The following is a 25,057-nucleotide window of genomic DNA, read 5'->3' on the forward strand; positions in this document are numbered from 1 at the left end:
GCGGAGGTAACAATGCTTGATAGGAAATGTACTCATTACTTTACTCATGTAACTGTAACCCCTCTGTACAGTATTTTTACAATAAAAAAGTATTAAAAAAAAGAAAAAAGAACCTCCTAGCCTTTCCTGCCCAGGACTTTGAACCACATCCTCAGAACTCAGCCTCCAGAGTCAGTAGGATTACAGGCATGAGTCACCAGTAACTGGCACGATATTTTTATTTGCTTTTGCTTTCATACTTATTTTTTAAGTATATATATACATATATATATTCCTATATTTCATTCATTTGCGTTACAGTAGCAGGGCTTGAAACTAGGGCCTCACACTTGCTAAGAAGGCACTCTAACACCTGAGCTATGTATGCTTGCAAAGCCACCACTTTTTCCCCCCATGTGAGATGGGTCATGTGCTCAGATGGTAACAAGACTTAGAGGGAGGCACATGTTATGCAAGCTCGTCAGAACTCACTAATCACACTTATGAACCAGAAAAGGATCATCACCTTTTTTTTTTGGTTCTGTCGTGGGGCCTGAACTCTGGGCCTGGGCACTGTCCCTCAGCTCTTCAGCTCAAGGCTAGCACTCTACCACTTGAGCCACAGCGCCACTTCCGGCTTTTTTATTTTTGCTTATGTGGTGCTGAGGAATCGAACTCAGGGCCTCATGCATGCAAGGCAAGCACTCTACCACTAAGCCATCATCCCAGCCTGATCATCATCTTTTTTGAACAATGTTCAAAATGTGTTACAGGCCAGGCGCTGGTGGTTCATGCCTGTAATCCTAGCTACTCAGGAGGCTGAGATCTGAGGATCAAGATTCAAAACCAGCTCAGGCAGGAAACTCTGTGAGACTCTTATCTCCAATAAACCACCAGAAAACTGGAAGTGGCGCTGTGGCTCAAGTGATAGAGTGCTGCCTTGAGCTGAAGAGCTGAGGGACAGCGCCCAGGCCCAGAGTTCGGGCCCCATGACCGGACCCCCCCCCAAAAAAAAATACATTCAAGCTAGTGAAAGTATGTTTTATTAGAAACGGGAACAAAACAGGTAGAGAAAGATTGATATTACAACTTAGCTTAGAGAAGAGAGTCAAATGGTGTGTGTTCACATGATTTGTATCCAAATGGACTTTCTTGGACCTCATTCTACAAAAACCTAAGACTTTTATGATTTTTTTTCTTTTGGCGGTCATGGGGCTTGAACTCTGGGCCTGGGCGCTGTCCCTCTGCTCTTCAGCTCAAGGCTAGCGCTCTACTACTTGAGCTACAGTGCCACTTCTGGCTTTTTTCTTTTTGCTTATGTGATGCTGAGGAATCAAACCCAGGGCTTCATGCATGCAAGGCAAGCATTCTACCACTGAGCCACCTTCCCAGCCCCTCAATGTATTTTTAGTTCATCTGCTTGAGAGAAGACTGGATATTCTACACTAATTTAAGAATTGCATATTGAGAAAGAAAGTAAAGTATTCTGGATAGGTTTCATATAGCCATCTTTTTTCTCCTTAACTAAAGCAAAAGTATGTGGGCTTTCCCTGTGCTCTTCGGTTCAAGGTGAGCACTCTACCACTTGAGCCACAATGCCACTTCCAGTTTTCTGGTGGTTTATTGGAGATAAGGGTCTCACAGACTTTCCTGCCTGGGCTGGCTTTGAACCGTGATCCTCAAATCTCAGCTTCCTGAGTAGCTATGATTACAGGCATGAGCTACGGTGCCAGGCTTCATAATATCTTAATATACAACAATGGAATCATTATATTGAAAAAAAAAAGGAGCATTACACAATAAATTCTTGGAAGATAGTGTAGCTTTTAAGCATAAATTAAGAAAGGGTTAGCTGCTATGGTGGCTCATGCTGGTAATCCTAGCTCCTTAGGAGGTTGAGCTAGATCTAAGGATTGTGGTCCCAAGCCAGCCCAGGTGGGAAAATCTGTGAGATTTCTTTTTTTTTCTTTGTTGGTTGTGGGACTTGAACTCTGGGCCTGGGTGCTGTCCCTGAGCTATTTGGCTCAAGGCTAGTGTTCTACCACTTTGAGCCACAGGGCCAGTTCCAGTTTTCTGGTATTTAATTGGAGATAAGAGTCTCAGGGACTTTCCTGCCAGGGCTGGCTTTGAATCTCGATCCTCAGATCTCTGCCTCCTGAGTAGCTAGGATTACAGGCGTGAGTCACCAGCACCCAGCCTGTGAGACTCTCTATCTCCAATTAACCATCAGAAATCGGAAAGCAGTGCTAGGGCTCAAATGGAAGAGTACTAACCTTGATTGTAAAAGCTCAGGAACAATACTCAGGCCCAGAGCAAGCCCCAAGACAGACAAAAAACAAAAAACAAAAAAGGAAAAAAAAAGAAAGAAAAAGGTATACAATAAGCTGCTAAAGGGGAAAATGGTATATCATAGATTTACTTTTATTAAAAACAAAGTATGCATTGTTTGGGTATATATTACCAATGTATTTTAAAAATCAAAATTTACAAATGTTTTGGGACATCAAAAGTATTTTTTTTAGTGGGGCACCAGTGGCTCACATCTGTAATCCTAGCTACTCAGGAGGCTGAGATCTGAGGATCATGGTTCAAAGCCAGCCAGGGCAGGAAACTCTTATCTCCAATTAATCACCAGAAAAACGGAATGCTGTGGCTAAAGTGGTTGAGTTCTTGCTTTGAGCTGAAGAGCTGAGAGACAGCGCCCAGGCCCAGAGTTCAAGCCCCATTACCAACAAATAAAAACTTTCTTTTGTTTTTTAAAGTTATATAAAGTTTTTTTTTCCCTAAAGGATTGCTCCAAAGTAAAATAAAAAAGTGAAACTATAAAAAATTAAAAAGAAGAGGGGCTGGGAAGGTGGCTCAGAGGTAGAGCGCTTGCCTTGCATGCATGAGGCCCTGGGTTCGATTCCTCAGCACCACATAAGCAAAAAGAAAAAAGCGGGAAGTGGTGCTGTGGCTCAAGTGGTAGAGCGCTAGCCTTGAGCTGAAGAGCAGAGGGATAGTGCCCAGGCCCAGAGTTCAGACCCCATGACCGGACCCCCCCCCCCAAAAAAAATAAAAAAAACCGAGGGACTGGGAAGGTGGATCAGTGGTAGAGCACTTGCCTTGCATGCATGAAGGCCCTGGGTTCGATTCCTCAGCACCATATAAGCAAAAAGACAAAAGCAGGAAGTGGCACTGTGGCTCAAGTGGTAGAGTGCTAACCTTGAGCTGAAGAGCTGAGGGACAGTGCCTAGGCCCAGAGTTCAGGCCTCACGACCAGACACCCCCCCCAAAAAAAAAAATAAAAAAATGAAAATTCATGATATTGTGAGAATTACAACAATGAAAGGATCTCAAATTACCTGAAGCAAATTAACTAATGGTTGTTAAAATATAGTTTGCTTCACCTAGTGTTTATTTTGGCTTACAGATTAAGCTTCTGTTGTCCCCTCACAGATATACAAACCATTTACTAGTAAGTATATACTTTTCTTTTGATTTGAAGTGATACCCTTCTGCACGACTCTTCCATGTAGATGTAAGGTTTCTGGCCCTCAGTGTTTCATTGACTTATTTGTTTCTAATTTAACATCATATGATATAAATTGCTATAGCTTTAGTATTTTGAGCTTTCTTTTTGTCAGCTATGGGGCTTGAACTCTAGGCCTGGGTGCTGTCCCTCAGGTCTTCTCAAGGATAGCACTCTACCACTTGAGCCATAGCACCACTTCCAGCTTTTTCTGCTTCTGTGGTGCTGAGGAATTGAACCTAGGGCCTCATGCATGCAAGGCAAGCATTCTACCACTGAGCAACCTTCCCAGTCCCTTGAGTTTTTTTATTAATGCTTTTTGTCAAATTTGTTCTACCACATGAATTTTATAATTAACATAAAAATTCATTTTAAGTCAGTAATATATATGAATAACAAAAGCACCAAAATTAAAGAAAAGGTTTTGTGTTTCTCTATCTCAATGTTTTAGTTCTCCAGTTTCTCACTTCATTTTCTTTCCTTTCAGAAGATTAGATACTCATAGGTTGACACATTATTATTTTCCTTTTTGGTCAGGACTAGAATTTTCTCTTGCTAATCAGGCAACCCTTAAGTCATGCCTCTAGTCTTATACACTGTATCAGCTTAAGATATTCTCTAGTGGTTTTCTACTATAGTGCATGACAACTTAGGTTCCTTTAAATATCAAAGCTGCCCTTTATACTCTATTATATAAAATTTATTTTTAGATTTTAACAGTACATATTTGTCATATCACTTATCATTAAAATTATCAATTAGATCATTATCATTCATTAGAAATGGTAATTTTTTTGTTTTATCTTGACTAATCTAGTAAATATTTGTCAGTTTTTTTTTCTCTTCATTTTTGTTAGTTTATTGGGGACTTTTCTGCCTATGCTAGTTTCCAACTGATTTCATCTCAGCTTCTTCTTCTATTTTTGCTGCTCTTAGGGCTTGAACTGGGCCTGACACTATTCCTGAGCCTCTTTGTGCTCAAGGCTAGTGCTCTACTACTTCAGCCACAGTGTTACTTCCAGCTTTTTTTTGAGTAGTTTATTGGTGATAAAGAGTCTCATAGACTTTCCTGCCTGTGTTGGTTTTGAACCATAATCCTCAGATCTCAGCCTCTTGAATAGCTAGGATTACAGGTATGAGGAATCATCGCCTGGCTCAGTTTCTTGAATAATTAGGATTACAGGCATGAACCACCAGTATTCAAGTGTCAAGTTTCTTGATTTTCCAAAGAACAAGCTTTAGTATTGCTGGTTTTCTCTATTTTTTTTCCCCCTAAGATCTAGTTTGTTAGTTTCTGCTTTAATATGATCATATCTTTTGCTTTGGGTTTGCTTTGTACTTCTTTATCTAGTATCTTAAAATGGTATATTAGGTTATTAAGATCTTCATTTAATTCTAAGCATGAAGTTAGTGATAAAACTCCCTCAATCCACTGCTTCATTTTTGTATGTCATGACCTCATTTTTAAAAAATATAATTTTATTGTTACTATTAAGGTGTTGAACAGAGGGATTACAATTCCATAAGTCAGGTAATAAGTATAATTTTTCCTAGATAATGTCTCATTTTCATTCTTCTCATAGCATTTTTCTTTCATGTCTTCTTTGACCAACTGATTATTTAGGATTGAGCAGTTAAAATTTCATATATTCATAAGTTTTCCAAATTTTTGTTACTGACTTCTAATTTCATTCCACTGTGGTCTAGGAACGTATGTTGTGTTATTTCTATTGCTTAAAACTACTGAGGCTTATTTTATGACTAGTATGCATACTTGAGAAAATTGTGTACGCTTGCTCTTATTTATCACTATAAATAAAGATCACAGATTTATATTCTGGGTGATGTTGGAGCAAATAGTAAAAAAAATGATTCATTACAGAAGAGTAAATAGAAGTAGATATAAGAAATGAATGATAAGAATTGACCAGAAGTCTTGGGAAAATGTTGAACTGAAGGAAGATATCTGTATAAGCAGGGTTAGGAGAAATTCTGTATAAATAGGTGATAACGAAAGAGGGTCTAGGAAGGAACTTTCTAGAAAATTTCTATGTTTTTGAGCATATGGAAAATATAAGTCATATATAGGGCAGAGATGCTAAAATATTAACAGATATTTAACAATTTCTTTTTCAAAAGCTCAGGCAACTGAAAAACAAGATACATAATTTACTCCAAGACAAATGTAGCTTCTATAAGAGAGGCAGTAGCTTGATATAGGAATGTGTTTATACACACACACACACACACACACACACACACACACACGTACGTGTAGATAGACGAATAGATAGGTAGATATAGTAGTTTGATAGAGGATTGACTATCTGAATGACCAAATGTCAATTTTTTCTGCTGATCTTCAATGATAGAAAGTCCTTACTTACCAACAGAGATAAATAAAATGCCTATGTTTATCAACAGGCTAGTAAATAATGGCTAATAGCTACCTTCACTGGCAATCCAAAACTGACTTGCCTTTCCAATTTATCTTCTAAACCTCATATTAAAACACACCTTCCGAACATCAGAGCTTTTGGGTTCTGTGGTCCAAGTGATAACCCGAGACACTGCCAGTCGAGTTTCACTGGAATTTATAAAATCGCCTGGATCCATCTGTTTGGCCAGAGTTTCTATGTATTTAAGAATAGCAACCTTCACCTGCAGAGGTAAGCACAATGAGAGAGAACAGGAAAGATGTTCATTGTGAAACACTGGAGAACACTGCAGAACTAATCACATGATTACATTTTGACAAGTTGAAAATGAGCAACAATTTCAACATCATCAAAAATTATATACACACTTCACTACCGGCGATGGGCTTCTGCTTTCACATGTATTAGGGCTTAGGTCCTAGGCATTTCATTCTTCAAGTATGAACAACTGCTGAAGACTTTTTCAACAAGATTACAACCATCTCCCTGAGTCTGCCTTCAGACTGTATAGCCGACTCTCAGCTAGCCTTAGAGGGAACCAGTCTTGATCACTTAGTGATTTCATATTGGGGGAAGTAAATCAAAGTATATGAAAATAATCAATAAACCTGTAATCATGATGGGCAATATAAAGTGATTTTTTTTTCTTTTTAAATACTAGGTAAGTCTTACAACATGAAATCAACCTTTAATAGGTCCATTAACTGTGAGAAGTTTCACAAAAATGTTTATACAAGTGCCACTAAGGCAAAGATAATCTGGGCTGGGAAGGTAGTTTAGTGGTAGAGCGCTTGAGAGCAGCACGCATGAAGCCCTGAGTTCAAGTCCTCAGCACCACATAAACAGAAAAGGCTGGAAGTGGTGCTGTGGCTCCAGTGGTAGAGCACTGGCCTTGAGCAAAAGCAGCTCAGGGACAGTGCCCAGGCCCTGAATTCAAGCCCCAGGACTGGCAAACAAACAAACAAAAAAACCAAACCTAAACAAAAAAGGAAAATTCCTATTTGGATGAAAAAAGTAAACACATATTGGTACAAAAAGCCTCATTATTCTTCCAATAAAGCTTGAGCTTGATGTGTGAGGGCATGGGATGGCAGAGGGTTTCAAACTAGCAGGAGATGGAGCTAGTCCTAAAACAAACATGCTTCTTCCTAGACAGCCGCCCCCCCGCCCTGCTTTTTTAAATCCTTTTTTTTGTAAGCCACTATTAAGTTCTATCCTTTCTCATGCTAGGGGAAAAAAAAAAACTAAAAATACTCCAATATTTTACAGTTTCCAGAAATGGTTCTCAAATTTTATATGTGTATTTTATTTTTGAAAAAGTTACTTTCCCCTCTATGGTTGGGGATGGAACCCAGGGCTCTGCAAATGCTAGGCAAGCAATTTGCCACTGAGCTACATCCCCAGCTAATTTATCCTCTTAACTGACAAATAAAAATTGTATAAATTTAGGGTGTAAAATAGGATGTTTTAAAGTATATACACCTTGTCAGATGGCTAAATTGAGCTAAATGACATAGGCACTAGCTCACAAACTTAATTTTTTGGTGTTAAGACTTAAAATCTCCTATTTGATTGATTTAAAGGAAGTTTTGTTATTTGCACATATTTAAAATGTACAGCATGATATTTTAATATATGTATGTACACAGAGTGAAAGTTATTACAATCAAGCAAATGAACAAATTTACTCTTAACCCTTTGCTTTTATGTGTGTGTGTGTGGCAAGCATACCTATAACCAGCTGTTAGCAACTCTTGAATAAGATAGTACTAATCACATGCAGTGCATTAGAGCTCTTATATGTGATCCACATCTCCCAGGCTCCTCTCAACCACTAGTGATGTTCAAGGACTACACTTTATGTTGCAGTCCCAGGCTGGACCCGTGCACTTCAGCAACTACACCTGGCCCAGTTCACAGCCCTAGGAGTCAGAAGATACTATACACATATTAAGTGCTGGGTTGACATTTTTTTTAAAGGGAAAGTTTAAATATCAGATTAAAACAGCAACTCGAACAGGTATTGCCCAAAGTTAATGTAACCAGTCTTTCTATGTTCTTCCTTTTTGCTGTCATTGTTCTCACTCAGGCCAAATAAGATCTCTGGGAAGCTGATGAGTAGGAAGCAAAGTAGATAAATGTGGAGCCAAGTATTAAAATAAGATCTGACTCTGCTTCTAGCAACAACAGCATCAAGACAGTAATCATATTATATTGTTTCACATAATGAATGAATTTTAAGAAGTATTCATAATTTTATAGGCAAAAGATCCAAACCAATGAGAATATATCCAATTAAAACAATCATGTTGCCAGGCACTGGTGACTCCCACTTGTAATTCTAGCTACTCAGGAGGCTGAGATCTGAGGATCACCTATGGCTCAAAGCCAGGTTGGGCAGAAAAGTCTGTGACAGTCTTCAATTAATCACAGAAAAAGCCGGAAGTGGTGCTGTGGCTCAAGTGGTAGAGTGCTAGCCTTGAGCAAAAGGAGCCCAGCAATAACACCCAGACCCAGAGTTCCAGACCAGAACTAGAAAAAAAAAATCATGTTACATACCATAAAAAGTTTCTGCACAACAATAAAGCAAACAATGTAAGGAGACAACCTACATAAAGGAAGACATACTTGCAAAAAATACATGTGATAAGGAAAACCATAAAAAATACATAAGGAACTCAAGTTGAAAGTAAACAAACAGACTAAGAAATGATCATTTCTTAGAAGTCAGGCACAGTGGCTCACACTTGGGAGATGGAAACTGACAGGATTGTAGTTTAAGGCCAGGTCTGAAAAAAGTCAACTAGATTCCATCTCAACCAATAAGCCTGTCATAGTGGTATGTACTTGTGATCCTACCTTGTGGGAGGCTATAAGTAAAAGGATCATAGTCTGAGATCTGTGTGAAAGTATGAGGCTCTTAATACTGAAGCAAAAAAAAAAAAAAAAAAAAAGGTCTGGGGTGTGGCTCAAGTGATAGACTACCTGCCTAGCAAGCAAGAGACCCTTAGTTCAACCCCTAGTATTGAAGAAAATTTAAAAAAAAAAAAAAAGCCAGAGGATTTGAACAGACATTTTTTTCTTTCCTTTTTGGTTGTGGGGCTTGAACTCTGGGCCTGGGCAATGTCCCTTAGCTCTTCCACTCAATGCGAGTGCTCTACCACTTGAGTCACAGCACCACTTTCGATTTTTTGGTGTTAGGTGGAAATGAGTCTCACAGACTTTCCTGCCTGGGCTGGCTTTGAACTGCAACCCTCAGATCTCAGCCTTCTGAGTATCTGGGATTACAGGCATGAGCCACCAGTGCCCAGCTGAATGGACATTCTTAAGGAAATGGCCAATATGTATATGAAAAAAGTTCAGCATCACTAATTACCATGGATATATAAAGTAAGTCCATAGTGAGATATCACTTCACATCTGTTACAAGTTACAATGTTTATTCCATAAATGATGAAATTAAAGTATAAAGACATGAAGAAAAGGAAACACTTGTGCACTGCCAGTATCAATTTAATTAGTACAGCTATTAGGAAATTAGTATAGAAATTCCTGAAAAAGTTAAAATAGAATTGTCATATAACATCCAATACTGAGTGTACCTGAAAGTTAGAAAATCAGTATGTTGAAGAGATATGTTCATGGCAGCATACTGTAATAGCCAACATGTGGAATCAACTTAGGTGTGTGTTTACTGATGGTTGAAAGGATAAAGTAAATGTGAATATAGCAAAAATACTACTAGCCTTTAAAAAAGGAAATCTTGATATTTGTGACAATATGGATAAAGCCAGAAGACAATATATATTAAGTGAAATTAGCCAGGGAAAGTAAGAAAAATGTTGTACCATCTCATTTATATGTGTAATATGACAAGGAACAAACTATTTCTTCTAGAAAGAAGGGAAACCAAGTATGCCAGTGCATGTCCCAAAATTTGGGACACTGAGGTAGAAGGATTGTGAGATCCAGCCGATGGGAAAAAAAGAAAAGAAAAGAAAAGAAAAAGAGTAAAGTAGTGGTTATCAGAGGCTGGGGAATTAAGAGAACACTGCTTGAAGGACAGGAAATTTCTGTTAGGAAGACTAACTTCAAGAGATCAACTGGACATGACAGTTTGTAGTTTATAGCTATCTATATCTGCAAATTTAAAAATTGCTAACAGTGAATTTCAGTAGGTCACCACCATATAAGTATATGAAGTATAAATGCAAGTAACTTGAGTTAGCCATTCTTCAATGAATATATGTAGCAATATATGCTGTACAGCATAAATTCATAGTTTTAAACTTGTCAATTAAAAACTGAGATTTATAATTTTGTAGAAATGTGTCAGCAACACCTAGAGTTAACCTTTTAGCCATCAGAATTGTGTAGTAGATAGGGGAAGAGACATCTGGGTCGTTTTACAGCATATGGCCCAACTGTAATATAAATTACAGTAGTATGAAATATTCTGAGGCACTACTACCGTCTATTAGTATAAATAGCTAAAGATGAGTAACCATACTGAACCAATAAATGAGCATCAATATACATGCTTTTTTTTCATTTTTGCTGTTGTTGGTCCTGGGGCTTGAACTCTGGGCCTGGGAGACTGGCCCTCAGCTCCTTAGCTCAAGGTGAGTGCTCTACCACTTGAGCCACAGTGCCACTTCCGGAAATGAGTCTCAGACTTTCCTGCTTGGGCTGGCTTTGAACCTCCACCCTCAGATCTCAGCCTTCTGAGTAGCTGGATTATAGGTGTGAGCCATCAGCACCTGGCTTGTATTTTATTTTTTGCCAGTCCTGGGGCTTGAATTCAGGGCTTGGTCACTGTCACTGAGCTGCTTTTGCTCAAGGCTAGCACTCTACACTTGAGCCACATGCCACTTCTGGCCTTTTCTGTTTATGTGGTACTGAGGAATCAAACCCAGGGCTTCATGCATGCTAGGCAAGCACTCTACCACTAAGCCACATCCCCAGCCTATACCTGCTTTTTGAGACAGGTTTCCCTATGTAGCCCAGGTGGGCCTTTAACCTGAGGTTTCTTTGCCTCAGCCTTCTGAGTGCTGAGATTACAGGTATGTATCACCAACATCTGGCTTCTTTTGGATTGGATGTTTACCATATGACAAACCACTGAAGATGTAAACGTTTATACAAATATCAACTGTCTTCATCCAAAGGATCAACAATTTTTTTTTTGTTGTTGTTCTGGTCATGGGGCCTGAACTCTGGGCCTGGGTGCTGTCCCTCAGCTCTTCAGCTCAAGGCTAGCGCTCTACCACTTGAGCCACAGTGCCACTTCCGGCTTTTTTCTTTTTGCTTATGTGGTGCTGAGGAATCAACCCAGAGCCTCAGGCATGCAAGGCAAGTGCTCTACCACTGAGCCATCTTCCCAGCCCCAAGATCAACAATTTTTATCAATAGTCTTATAGTCAAATTCAAATTACTTATGTTTGTCTATAACCTGGTGTGTGTGTGTGTGTGTGCGTGTGTGTGTGTGTGCGTGTGTGTGTGTGTGTGTGTGTGTTTGTGTGTAATTTCTGGGGCTTGATATTAGGACCTGGACCTGTTCCTGAGCATTTCTTCCTCAAAGCTAGCACTATACCACTTAACCTATAGCTCTACTTCTGGCTTTTTCATGGTTAACGGGAGATAGACTTTGCTGTTCTAGGTGGCTTTGAACCACCATCTTCAGATCTCAGGCCCCTGAGAAGTTAGGATTACAAGTGTGAGTCATCAGATGGTTGGCTTGTCAATTTTTTTTTTATGCTTAATTCTGTTACCTACCTGAAATTTGTTTTTATTTCTGGCATGAGGTACAGTTTCAATATGTGTACTATTCTAAAATATCAGTTTAAGAGATTTTTCCTTATGGCTTTGCTATTGTTTTTATTCTTATATTAAGTATATATTTATACATAAATGGCTTAGGCTTTTAAGGAAATTATCTGTGCTTCTAGTACAATGTTTTTGTTTTTCTAACAGGGAGTTAACTCTAGCTTGTCTGCTTCCTACATTATTCCCTTTCATTCTCTTTCTCTTCAAGTTTTCAGCAATGCAATTTTATCTTTTACTCTTACTTCTGAATCTGACTTATTTGCACTGGCCTATAATAATTTCTATATACACTGTTGACAGCACTTTAGTATCTATCAGAGATGTCCATATCATACTCTTTAGAATTTCTAATTTAATATGTTGCATAGAAAATGGTAATGCATTTTATATTTCAATGAATGTCTAACACAAGGACTTGGACATAAAATGAATTAAAAACCATCAGTATTATCAAGTAAGATATTGGGCTGGGAAGGTGGCTCAGTGGTAGAGCTCTTGCTTTGCATGCATGAGGCCCTGAGTTCGATTCCCCAGCACCACATACGCAAAAAGAAAAAAAAGCCGGAAGTGGCGCTGTGGCTCAAGTGGTAGAGAGCTAACCTTGAGCTGAAGAGCTGAGGGACAGCACTCAGGCCCAGAGTTCAGGCCCCACGACTGGACCCAAAAATAAAATAAAATAATCAAGTAAGATATTAACTTTAAAAAATAAAAACAGATGGGACCCCTTTGATAAAGTAGTTCCGAGAAAGTAACTTTATGTTGACTGTAAGTCAACCCCAAGGTAAAAAACATATAATTTGTGATTTTGAGGCACATCATATTCAGAAACTTAAAAGAAAAACCAATTGAGCAGTAATACTTATGGAAATACATTTCGTGCAGAACAGAGCGAAAAATACAAGATACATATGCTTGTTATTTCCCTGACTTTAATCTCCTTAGATATAGCTCATGAAAAAAAATAGTAAAGAATTCAGTGGCTTAGCCTTAATATTATAGTTTTTAAAATCTTTTATGTTAAATTTAATCATTACAATCACAGATTGGAATCCATCTAGTTTCCACAGAACTGAAAATGTGTGCAAATAAAAACAACTTATTCCTGCCAGGCGCCGGTGGCTCATGCCTGTAATCCTAGCTACTCAGGAGGCTGAGATCTGAGGATCACAGTTCAAAGCCAGCCCAGGCAGGAACATCTAGTGGTTTATCTCCAATAAACCACTAGAAAACCGGAAGTGGTGCTGTGGCTCAAGTGGTAGAGTGCTTGCCTTGAGCTGAAGAGCATAGGGACAGCGCCCAGGCCCAGAGTTCAAGCCCCACGACTGACCAAAAAAACCCAAAAAACAAAAAAAAAGCTTAAGTTATTCCTGATTACAATTTTATGCACATATCAGAGAAAAATTACACTACAGAAAAAGTTACTATTTCACAGTTAAAGAGAACTGTTGAAATGCACTGAAACTAAATTTTTTTTATACTAAAATGAGGACATTGGCAAAACTGATAATTCAGCTTAAAGTAACTACTAAACTTCCTAAAATTACAGCTAAGAAAAAAAAGTATGGGGAAATGACAAACATAAAATAAGGTAAGAATTTATAAAGCGATTTTGCATTACCAGCTAAGGTTAGATGGCCATATGTGTGATGCCTCCTACATACATATCCCAGTAAGCTTTTCCAAAGGATAACTGGGTATTTGGACAACTTTTGAAATCAAATTTATACATGCATAATAAGAGGCTTACAGAGGTTAGTAGTTGAGTATAGAGGCATACAAACATTATCTGAGGCACTGCAGGGATAGTTAAGAAATAATGCAGTTTAAAACAAAAACAAAAAACCTTAGAGCTCCAAAAACAGTGAATCTGGTCCCGAAGTGCTGGCTTGACTGTCTGAAATTTTATAAAAACAAAACCCACTGATTGAACAGCTTCTCCATGTGACAGAAAAACAAATTCTAACATCATTTTACTAATAAAATATTTCAACTAATCAAGTGTCTTTAAGACATTAATTTTTTACCTTTAAGCTTGGTGTCTGGGTCTGATCAACCGTAAATCTCATTAGAATATTAAATTGAAGGTCATTTGGAAAAGATTCTCTGAAATAAGAACAAAGTCAAACATTACAAAAAATTAAGTTGGTAAGTCTACATTTAAGAAACTATGATTAGTAACAAATATCTCTATGTAGTATATGGTATGGTATACAATAAAAGCATTCTCAGATACAAACATACAAATTATACCCAGCTAAAGGGTTAAGAAAAAATACTATACCAAAAACAATCTGGATACTTGAGGCAAGATAGTATACATTTAATCAGAAAAATATATTCAGTAAAAAGTTCAATATTCTCAGACATTATTTCCCTAAAATCTGCTTAGTTTATAGATATTTGAAATGAGTCACTTTTAATTTATGCAAAAAGGTATAACTATATCGAGTTCCAAATCTTCTGAAGAGACTTTTGAATATTTAATTGCAATACAAAGCATGCTTTTAAAATATGGGAAACCTTTTTATTTTTGCATTAGATCCAATTAATCTTCAATCCTACTTTGCAGATAGACATTAAGCTGATCTCAGCTAAGGGGCCAAGGTACAACTGTAGATACACACTTAAGCCCACTTTCTGGGATGAGGTCTCACTGTGTAGTCTAGATGGGTTCTGAACTCATGATCCTTCTGCCTCTGTCTGTCAGAAGAGGGCTGAGATTATAACTGTGCACCATCACACCTGGACCCAAAATAAAATGCCAATCTTGAATTACTCAAATCAATGAATTTTTTTATAAAAGAAATAGAGGGTTAGATCAAAGAAATAATGCTATATTATATGTACAGTGTGCACAGGCAAAATTAATGATTTTGAGATGGGGTCCATGCAATCTGTTTGAAAGAAGCCAGGTAGTGGTGTATACCTGCAATCACAGCTGCTTGAGGCCAGCCTGGACAAAGCCAGCAATGAGACTATCTCAAAAACAAAATGGTTAGCAGGCGCCTGCGGCTCATGTCTGTAATAGAAGCTACTCAGGAGGCTGAGATCTGAGGATTGCTGTTCAAAGCCAGTCCGTGAGGGAAAAGTCCCTGAGACTCTTATCTCTAATAAAACCACCAGAAAACCAGAAGTGGCTCTGTGGCTCAAGTAGTAGAGCACTGGCCTTGAGCTGAAGAGCCCAGGGACAGTGCTCAGGCCCTGATTTCACACCCCATGACTGGAAAAAACAAACAAACAAAAAACCCCCCAAAACCCAAAATGGTTGGGAGTATAGCTTAAGTGGCAGAGCAGTTACCTAATGTACAAGGCCCTGGTCTCAATACTCAATACTGCCAAAACACAAAACAGACAAACACAAACAAAAGCTTGTTTGAAAGGACTCAGAAATATGGGTTTTTAGCATAGGAATTAAATATTCCTAATTATCAGGGTAACTTGAAATGTGTATGTAAAATATTACCTGGTAACATCTAGGGCTTTCTGAACTTTTGCCTGAACAGACCCAAGCAAATCGGCACCCATTTTTTTCAGCAGTTGTGTCAGCAATACAAACAGCCAATCCTGAAGATCATCTTTGTGGACTTGTATGAAATCTACTAGAGTCTCCAAAAACATGCTGAAAACCTAAAGTTGATAAAGGGAAGAGGTGGAGGAGGGGGGAAAAAAAAGGAGGAAATATTGACCTCTATGCTCAATTCAATATGGATATAGAAGGGAAAACAGGAATCAGAAGCACAGCGATTGGCAGCCAAGCGGAAAGAAAAACTCTCTTGCTTTTCACTGGAGTCTGTGATACAAGAGTATATCTCAGCTGTTATCCAACTTCTGCAGAAGTTTGACAATTAGCTATTCCATGCAGCATCACTTGGTAAAAAGAAACTTTGGCCATAATGGCTGGCACACCTAATGTTATCAGTGATGGCACAGCTTAAACTAGCTAGACTGAAATCCATTTTATAAGATATGTGGGGGAGGACTATACAACTTTTTGGAAGAGTGGCACTGAATAAATTAGAGGATGACTATTCTAATAGCCACCTTAAAGTATTAAATTTATCTGATGTATTGGGTTAAGTAGAGAATCCTCAAATTTCTCAAAATGGTAATTATCACAAACATTTTGTATGAGATTTACTATTTACGAAAGCTGCCCCAAAAGTAATTTTAAACCATAAATAATTACTAAAACTCAGCCTAAAGCAATGTAATTCAGGATAAAATACAACTATATTTTAGTGATTCAAAAAAAAAAAGCTTCTATTAGTCTTGAGTGCTATAAGTAGTATTCTTTTTTTTTATTTTTTTATTTTTAATTTTTATTTTTTTTGGGTCTGGTCGTGGGGCCTGAACTCTGGGCCTGGGCGCTGTCCCTCAGCTCTTCAGCTCAAGGCTAGCGCTCTACCACTTGAATCACAGCACCACTTCCGGCTTTTTTCTTTTTGCTTATGTGGTGCTGAGGAATTGAACCCAGGGCCTCATGCATGCAAGGCAAGCGCTCTACCACTGAGCCACCTTCCCAGCCCTATAAGTAGTATTCTTGAGCTCTACTGGTGGGTTTTATATTTGGTCCCAACATTAATCTTCCAGTTCAAGAAACTGAATTTTATGGTGGACAGAAGCTAACATTCATAAGTGATATACTTAATTAAAATATTTATGAAGTGACCAACAACAAAGTATAATTTCATAAGAAATTCATTGCTGTACTGAAAATTTACTTCTAGGTAAAGAGGAAAAAAATCTTTCAAGAGTTTCAGCCATACTGCCCTGCACGGTAAGAAATCAAAAGCAGAACAGATGATTAAAACTATGTTACTTAGAAAATACTGAATTATGACAAGGATTATCAGGCTAATTTGAGAATTAAAAGCATTTGGCTTTCAAAGCATATTTCATTTCTTAAATCCTTTATGCAATTTTACACAAACATTATTTTCTTTTATTTTTTAAATACATATATTTTATTGTAAAGATATTGTACAGAAGGGTTATGTTACATAACAAGGTAATGAGTCCATTTCCTATTGAGTATATGAACATTACTTTCTTATGGAATAATGAAGGATTTCCTGTATTGGTTATAACTAATCTTTAACATCTGAATCTGAGTTAAAGATAAAAAAATGCAACTAAGGGCTGGGAAGATGGCTTGGTGATAGAGTGCTTGCCTTGCATGCATGAGGCCCTGGGTTCAATTCCTCAGTACCACATAAGCAGAAAAAAAGCTGGAAGCGGTGCTGTGGCTCAAGTGGTAGGGTGCTAGCCTTGAGCTGAAGAGCTAAGGGACAGCACCCAGGCCCAGAGTTTAGCCCCCACGACTGAAAAAAAAATGCAATTAAGCTATGTGCTGAAGATGCTCTGTATTTGTAAAAACAGAAACTTTACATACTATCTGTCCTCAAGCAGTGTCTGCTCTATTTACTAGATGTGTTACCTCATGCATTTTACTGTCATTAACAAAATTCTGCACCGCTTTATTTCTTAACTTGATTTTTTCTGTATCTCATTTTCGAAGTCTCATTTTTTCCAATGAGTATCCAATTTTATTTCTTCTTAAGGCTAGTATTTCTATGTTGCATTTTGCCTTCTGAGAGTGTGGTCTTCTCCCCCTTTATTTATCTTTATGTATTTTATATTTGAAGTACTTAGGTCTCAACAACTCAGGACTTTGCTAGCTAGGCAGACGCTCTACCACTTGAGCCACATCTCTAGCCCTTTCACTTTTGTTATTTTCAAACAGGGTCTCATTGTTTGCCTGGGCTACCTGGACCATGGCTCTTCTATTTATACTTCTTGTGTTGCTGGGATAACAGGTCCTCACCACACACCATTCAGTTTTTTATTGGTTGAGAAGGGGGTCTTTCAAACTTTTTTTGTTGGTCCTGGGGCTTGAACTCAGGGCCTGGGCATTGTTCCTGAGTACTCAAGGCTAGTGCTCTACCACTTTGAGCTATAGTGCCACTTCTGGTTTTTGAGTGGTTTACTGAAGATAAGGGTATCATGGACTTTCTTGCCTGGGCTGGCTTTGACCCACAATCTCAGATATCAGCCTCCTGAGAAGCTAGGATTAGAGGTGTTAGCCACCAGTACCCAGCCCTTTGCAAACTTTTTGATGGGGATGGCTTTAAACTAAGATCCTTCTGATCTTAGTCTCCTGAGTAAATAGGATGATAATGTAACCCAACACTCCCAGCTTCTAGCTTTACTTGTTGATTCCTTACCTAAACCCTTTATTTTCAGAATATGCCATCCCAGGAATTTTTCTCTGAAGTTTCATCTGATTGTTCCACTACTTCACTTCTATTTGTGATATGTAACAGCTTCCTTCCTCTCTTTCTCTTCCCTCCCTTTCTTCTCTCTCTCTCTCTCTCTCTCTCTCTCTCTCTCTCTCTCTCTCATCTGTCTGTCTGTCTGTCTGTCTGTTGTGGGGCTTGAACTCAGGGCCTGATACTGTCCCTGAGCTCTTTTGCTCAAGGCTACCCTTCTACCACTTTAAGCCACAGCCCCACTTCCAGTTTTTGAGTTTAATTAATTAATTAGAGATAAGAGTTTTACAGGAACTTTTCTGCCTGTGCTGGCTTTGAACTGTGATCCTCAGATCTCAGCCTCCTGAGTAGCTAGCATTACAGGCATGAGCCACTAGCACCTGGCTAGCTTTTTCTTAAGCTCAGTTTATTTCACCATTCTGACACTTAACACTGTGTTCCTCTTATTTCTCTTCTTTCTTGTTGTCAGGCATTCCCTTTTATTTATTGTGTGTATGTATGTCTTCATCCTGATTCTCCCTTCATTATAAGATGACAGGCCTCTCTGCTCTACCTATCCTACAAGGCCCCAGAAATCTCCAGAGTAGCTTTATTTACCACATGATAGCAATAGGCACATCAAGCACTTCTAATTGCAGGTCTGGATTATTGCAACTACCTATATACTAGGGGCTCTGGTCATCAAATAATTTCTATAACCGGCCAGATAGTAAATATTTGAGACTTCATAAACCATATCTCACACAACCATCTCACACACCTACTTTGCCCTGTTATCTTCCTAGCACAGCCATAGAAGCTACGCATAAAAATAAGCATAAATAAACATGGCTGTTTTCCAATATAACTATTTACAAAAATAGGCTACAGGACATATTTAGGCTACAGGTTGTTTACCAACTCGTGCTTTTTCTTTACTCTAAGATTGGGATATAACAAATAAAATCCGTATGTTCTCTCCACCTCCTTTGTCTGTAGGATAGTCCCTCAAACTGTCATTAGGTTGTAACCTCCAAATTGATCTAGGCCTATCTGGTTATGTAGACTATCTCTTTCCCTTCACATACATCTCATATAACCTATGAGTTTTAATGATTCCTTCCACTGCTGGCCCCCATTCCACCCTCCATTCATATACACACATAATGTTATGCTCTATGAAGTTTATCACTCAAGTCTCAGCCAAAAAGCTTCTAGGATGACTAGTTCTTCCCTACTTTGAACTCATAGTGGGACTAGCTATTTATGGTGGTACCTGAACCATACTGTTTGGAAATAAATTTTCTCTCCTCTTTCTTTCCGAGACAGGGTCTTACCATGTAGCTCAGGCTGGCCATAAACCCCCAATACTCCTCGATGCTCCCTAGTTTTGAGATTATAGATGTTTACCACTGTGCATGGTCAACACTATATTTCTATTCATTCTTGCATGACCAATTGGAACCAAGCTCAAACTTACCTACAGACTAAGAAACCAATACAAAGTTGTTTGATGAATATAAAGACTGTCTCCTAAGTAAAAATTATCCTATAATTGGTTGTCAACTATAATTGGTTTTCTTCCCTGAATAAAGAGTTTCCCTTCATAGAATTCTAGCTAAGAATACATTTTAGCTAAAGTCTCAAACTGCTCTGTCTAAAACAGAAATTTCTTTTGGTTAGATGTAATGAGTAGCTGGATAAAAATATAGATATGTAATTTATATCATTCTACATATAAAATTACATCTTACTTTTTATTTATTTTTTAGGGTCTGGTTGTGGGGCCTGAACTCCGGGCCTGGGTTCTGTCCCTCAGCTCCTTCAGCTCAAGGCTAGTGCTCACCACTTGAGCCACAGTGCTACTTCTGGCTTTTTTCTTTTTGCTTATGTGGTGCTGAGGAATCGAACCCAGGGCCTCAGGCATGCAAGGCAAGTGCTCTACCACTGAGCCACCTTCCCAGCTCCACTCTTACTTTTTAAACAGGTATTTATATCCTGTTAGTAGCATTTACAAATTGATCACATATATAATTGATATACATATAATATGGATAGCCATATCCATAATATATGGGAAACAGACACATAATTTTGAGCTTAATTATAAAGTTGCTCTTGGATGTTGATATTCGGGGAATGAAATTTTTATTTCAAAAGACAGAATGGAGAGTAAACTGTTCTAGGTTTGCTTTAATAGAATGATGGGAACAGAATTTTATAAAGTACACACAAAGAAGTAGGGTTAAGTGATTTTTTTATACGATTGTGAAACAGTATTGGAGGCATGGTTTATTTGGTAGAGCTCTAGCTAATGAGTAAAAGTATCAGGGGCTGAGTTTGAGTTCCAGTGTTGGACAAAAACAAATGATGAAACTTGAGTTCTATTTTTAACTTTCAATGGAATCAACTTACAATCCTACATATCTGACAACTGTCATTTGTTGAGAAAGAATTAAATATTTGAGCTATTACAATTGAGGCAGCCTTTTCTTACACTCACTCTCTTAGGTGTGCCAGTCATCAAATACAGAACAGAAGAACATAAATTAGATTAATTAGTAGATTAAAAAGCACATCTCCAAACAGAATGACAGTTTGCATAACTGCAAGTAGCATTTCGTGGATTACAAAGGGTCCAACACTGCATGAATTCTTCAGGAGAGAAAACAGAGAAAAAGGGTTAATGTCACAATCATGCAGCAAGTTAGCTTTCTAACAAATATTGAACCAACTTACTCTCTATTGAGAGTTCCAACACAGGGGACAGCATGCAAAAAGAAAAAAAGAAAAAAAAGAAAAACACACAAATTAGTCGCGATCAATAATGTAAAGTTCCTGTATGGAAAGAAAACACTTAGAAAATAAAAGTGACAAATGTTTTTCAAAGTTTTATGATAGACTCAAAACAGTTTTTAAAACAAAAGCTAAATGAATAGCATGGAAGAAAAACATGATTTTCCTGTGTTCCTCTTGTAACTCACTGCCAATAATAAAAAAGTAAAACAACAACAAAAACAACAACAAATGAACAGGGCAAAAAATGAAAAGTTTTTTTTTTTTTTGTACATTCTATTATCTTTCAGGCTCAATTTCAATTTCTGGAAAGAATCTGAAAGTAACAGGAGGTCATCTTATTTTGTTCCTACTTTTTTTTTTTTTTTTGGTAGGTCATGGGGTTAGAACTCTGGGCGTGGGCGCTGTCCCTCAGCTCTTCAGCTCAAGGCTAGCACTCTACCACTTGAGCCACAGCGCTCCTTCAGGTTTTCTGGTGATTAATTGGAGATAAGAGTCTCATGGACTTTCCTCTGCCAGAGCTGGCTTTGAACTGTGATCCTCAGATCTCAGCCTCCTGAGTAGCTAGGATTGCAGGCATGAGCCACCTACACCTGGCCTCATCCTTATTTCTATAGTCACTATATGGATCCAAATCATAATAAGAATATTTTCCTTTTCTTTGCCTAGCTCTTCTCTTCCCCAAGAAGAAATACTTTCACAAGTTCAATAATTTCTGTTAAGTCTTAGAACAATTACTTTTGTTTCAAGGTAAAAACTGTTTATATACTACAAACTTTAAAATTCTTTAGGTAGGATGTGTATTACAGTCTTCTATTCCAAGGACAGGGAGCTTTGGAACTGCCTAGAATGCTAGTCAGAAGACATGTCCTTATAAGAAAGGCACTCAACTAGGCCCTAGTGTAGAAGTCACAGATTTAACTCTCTAACAATGCAAGGGTCAAAGGCATGATTGGAGAGGTAAGATTACAAAGGCTACAAAAAACTAATCCATAGAATACACCTCTGTGAAGATGACTTCTGACAAAGACTTCCTCCAGAGTCAAAGACCAGAAGCACATGGATAACTTCTGGCATCAATTATACTTGAGGGAAAAATATACGTCCAAGTAGTCAAAATTAAAACCTAACTTGAGCTGGTTAATTTTTAAAACTTATTTACAGTTGATGTTTTTATATGCTGAAGTACTCGATATGTCCTAAAAGATTTATTCACTTAATATTAACTCTCAATCAGGATCACAGTTTTATGAGGTGGATATTATGATCACACTCTGCATATAGATAAGAAACAAAGGTATACATTCCTATTAAGAACTTAAGATAGGGGAAGGTGGCTCAGTGGTAGAGTGCTTGCCTGCATGCATGAGTCCCTGGGTTCGATTCCTCAGCAGCACATAACCAGAAAAAGCCAGAAGTGGCACTGTGGCTCAAGTGGTACAGCGCTTGAGTTGAAGAGCTGAGGGTGACAGTGCCCAGGCCGAGTTCAGGCCCCATGGCCAACAAAAAAAAAAAAAAAAAAAAGAACTGAAGACAGTAAACCTACACAATCTAAATTCCATGTTGTACTAACTCTTTGTAAAATTATTAAAAGGCTTTAGTAATAGGCTGGTGTTTTAGGGTTTAAGTTAGATCATGGATAAGTTATTTATTTTTATTTTCTTCTTTGCGGGTAGTAGGTTTGGATTCAGATCTTTGTACCTGTTAGGCAAGTGCTCTATCATCTGAGCCATGCTGTCAGTCATCCTTCGCACACTCTCAATCCCTTTTTACTTTAGTTTGTTTTTCCCTTGAGTCTTCAGATTTTGATTACGTGGCCTCTACCTGGGTAGCTGAGATTATAGGCATGGTCACCATGTCAAATTTATTTATTTTTTGAAATAGAGCTGGCCTCAAACTGCAAATCTCCTATCTCCATCCCAAGTAGCTAGCTGGATTACAGGACTCAGATCACTTATTTTCTTTTTGTCAGTCATGGAGCTTGAACTCTGGGCCTGGGCACTGTCCCTGAGCTCTTCAGTTCAAGGTGATTGCTCTACCACTTGAGCAGCTGCACCCCTTCTAGTTAGTCTCTTATATCTACAGGTTGAATCCATGGATTCAACCAACTATGAGCTAAAAATGTTCAGGAAAAACTTGTATCTGTACTGAACATATATGAAACATTTTTTTCTTGCTATCATTCCTTATGCAATATACAGAAAGAACTATTTATACAACATTCACATTATATTAAGTGTTAAAAGTAACTTAAAGATGATTTAAAGCATTCAGGAGGATAGGCACAGATTATAAACAAGAACTACACTGTTTTGTGCGGAACTAAGCCCTTCGGGATACTGGGAGACAACTACATATGAAGCAAAAAAGGTAATTAATTAAACTATAGATATCAAATAATTTCAACTTGTAAACTATGTTTACTAACCATATTATTTCTGTTCCAAAAAAAAAAAATCCTGGATCTACTTTTGACTGCATTCAGAAAGAATTATTTTCCAGGCATTCTTTTCTACAATGTCTGCATACAAGCTAAAGCACACCTGATTTATATCAGAGAAACATCTTTTTAAAAGCTGTTTCTCAGTGGTCATTGATTGCTCATGCCTGTGATCCTAGCTACTCAAAATAACCAGGAAAACGGTTAGGCTAGTACTGTGGATCAAGAATACTTACCTAAGAGCCAGGCAACAGAGGCTCATACCTGTCATCCTAGCTATTCAGGAAGCTGAGATCTGAGGATCACGTGTGGTTCAAAGCCATCCCGTACAAGAAAGTCCATGAGACTCTTAACTTCAATTAATCACAACAAAAGCTGGAAGTGGTGCTGTGGCTCAAGTAGCAGAGCACTAGCCTAGCCTTGAGAAAAAGGAGCTCAGGGACAATGCCCAGGCCCAGAGTTTGAGCCACAGGAACAGCAAAAAAAAAAACCCAAACCAAAAAACCTGCCTAAGTTCTCCCCACATTTTTTTTTTTGGGTGGGGGGGGGTCAGTTGTAGGGCTTGAACTCTGGGCTTGGGCACTGTCTCTCAACCCTCCAGCTCAAGGTGAGTGCTCTACCACTTGAGCCACAGTGCCGCTTCTGGTTTTCTGGTGGTTAATTGGAGATGAGTCTCACAGACTTTCCTGCCTGGGCTGGCTTTGAACCACGACCTTCAAATCTCAGACTTCTGAGTAGCTAGGATTATAGGTGTGCACCACCAGCTCCTGGCCCCACAAATCTTTTTTTTTTTTTAATTTTTAATTTAATTTTATTTGTGAACATACTGTACAGAGGAGTTACAATTACATGGGCAGGATAATGCATACATTTCTTACCAAGCATTGCAGCCTCCTCCTTTGTTTACCCTTCACATCCCTTCCCAGCCTCCCCCCTCCCCCCATCCCAATCCTATTCCTTCCCCCCCTCCCCCCCAGCCCCCCCACAAATCTTTTTTTAAAAAAATGTGTGTTCACCAGAAAGCTATCTTCTTATTTGGCTTATACTGCCAACTAAGATGACCAAAAGTTAATTTGTTCATCATTTGTAGATATTTTTACAGTAAGGCAAATTCTACAGCTGTAATTAGTAGCAAATGCAATATAAAATGGCATTTGTTTAGATTTTTAGTTTGAAAATTACACATTTTAATAGATGAACTCCTTACCAATGTATTTCATTTTTAACTTTTAATGGGACCTTTTGCTTGCAGATAAAACAAATTTACCTCTAACACATGATAATCACTGAAAGCTGTTTCAAAGGCTGGGTGCTGATCACTCATGCCTATAATCCTAACTACCTTTCAAGAGGCTGAAATTTGAAGATCATGGTTTGAAGCCGTCTGGCAAGAAAACTGATGAGACTCTAAGCTCCAAGTCAGATGTGGAGCTGCAATTTAAGTGGTAGTGCACTAGCCTTGAGCAGAAAAACTCAAGACAGTGCTCAGGTCCTGAGTTCAAGCCCCCAGGTCAGTGTGCACACGTGCACACTCACTAATAACCCTAAAAAACTATTTAAAGTATAAGCAATTTATATTAACTATGTACAAATCCCAATGGATTAAAATGTTTAGCTCAAGTTTAGCTTATGCATCAAGTGGGCTTTTTAATAACTTTAAGTGTCAGAAGCAATGAAAATACTGAAAATAGAAATGAAGAAATGATATATATACAAAAATAAAATGAAGACAACAAAACAAAGTAGAATTCATTAATATTTTTCTTATACTTTTCTTAATACATCTATCTCATTTAGTTTAGAAATTCTCCTGTAGATA

The 25,057-nt window shown here is 38.1% G+C and overlaps 1 protein-coding gene and 1 non-coding gene across 51 annotated transcripts in view; both read right to left on the bottom strand.

The window, feature by feature from the left end:
- Window positions 1-25,057, bottom strand: part of Clasp2 (cytoplasmic linker associated protein 2) — a 209,738-nt gene that overhangs the window by 31,942 nt on the left and 152,739 nt on the right. For 31 of the 50 annotated variants that reach the window (XM_070006515.1, XM_070006559.1, XM_070006523.1 and 28 more), the window contains 3 exons: window positions 15,218-15,381; window positions 13,779-13,857; window positions 6,008-6,151 (listed from right to left, as the gene is read on the bottom strand). In XM_070006515.1, the coding sequence (XP_069862616.1) occupies window positions 6,008-6,151; window positions 13,779-13,857; window positions 15,218-15,381 (387 nt within the window). Of the gene's footprint in view, window positions 1-6,007; window positions 6,152-13,597; window positions 13,649-13,778; window positions 13,858-15,217; window positions 15,382-25,057 lie in introns of all 50 variants that reach the window. The other 19 variants (XM_070006510.1, XM_070006513.1, XM_070006511.1 and 16 more) reach the window with 1 other exon arrangement.
- On the bottom strand, window positions 395-499 carry LOC138817405 (small nucleolar RNA U13). Its single transcript, XR_011368856.1, has one exon. It is a non-coding gene; the product is annotated as a small nucleolar RNA U13 (small nucleolar RNA).

Source organism: Dipodomys merriami, unplaced genomic scaffold (genome assembly GCF_024711535.1).
Source record: "Dipodomys merriami isolate MVZ:Mamm:240054 unplaced genomic scaffold, mDipMer1.0.p SCAF_7, whole genome shotgun sequence".
NCBI classification, from domain to species: domain Eukaryota; kingdom Metazoa; phylum Chordata; class Mammalia; order Rodentia; family Heteromyidae; genus Dipodomys; species Dipodomys merriami.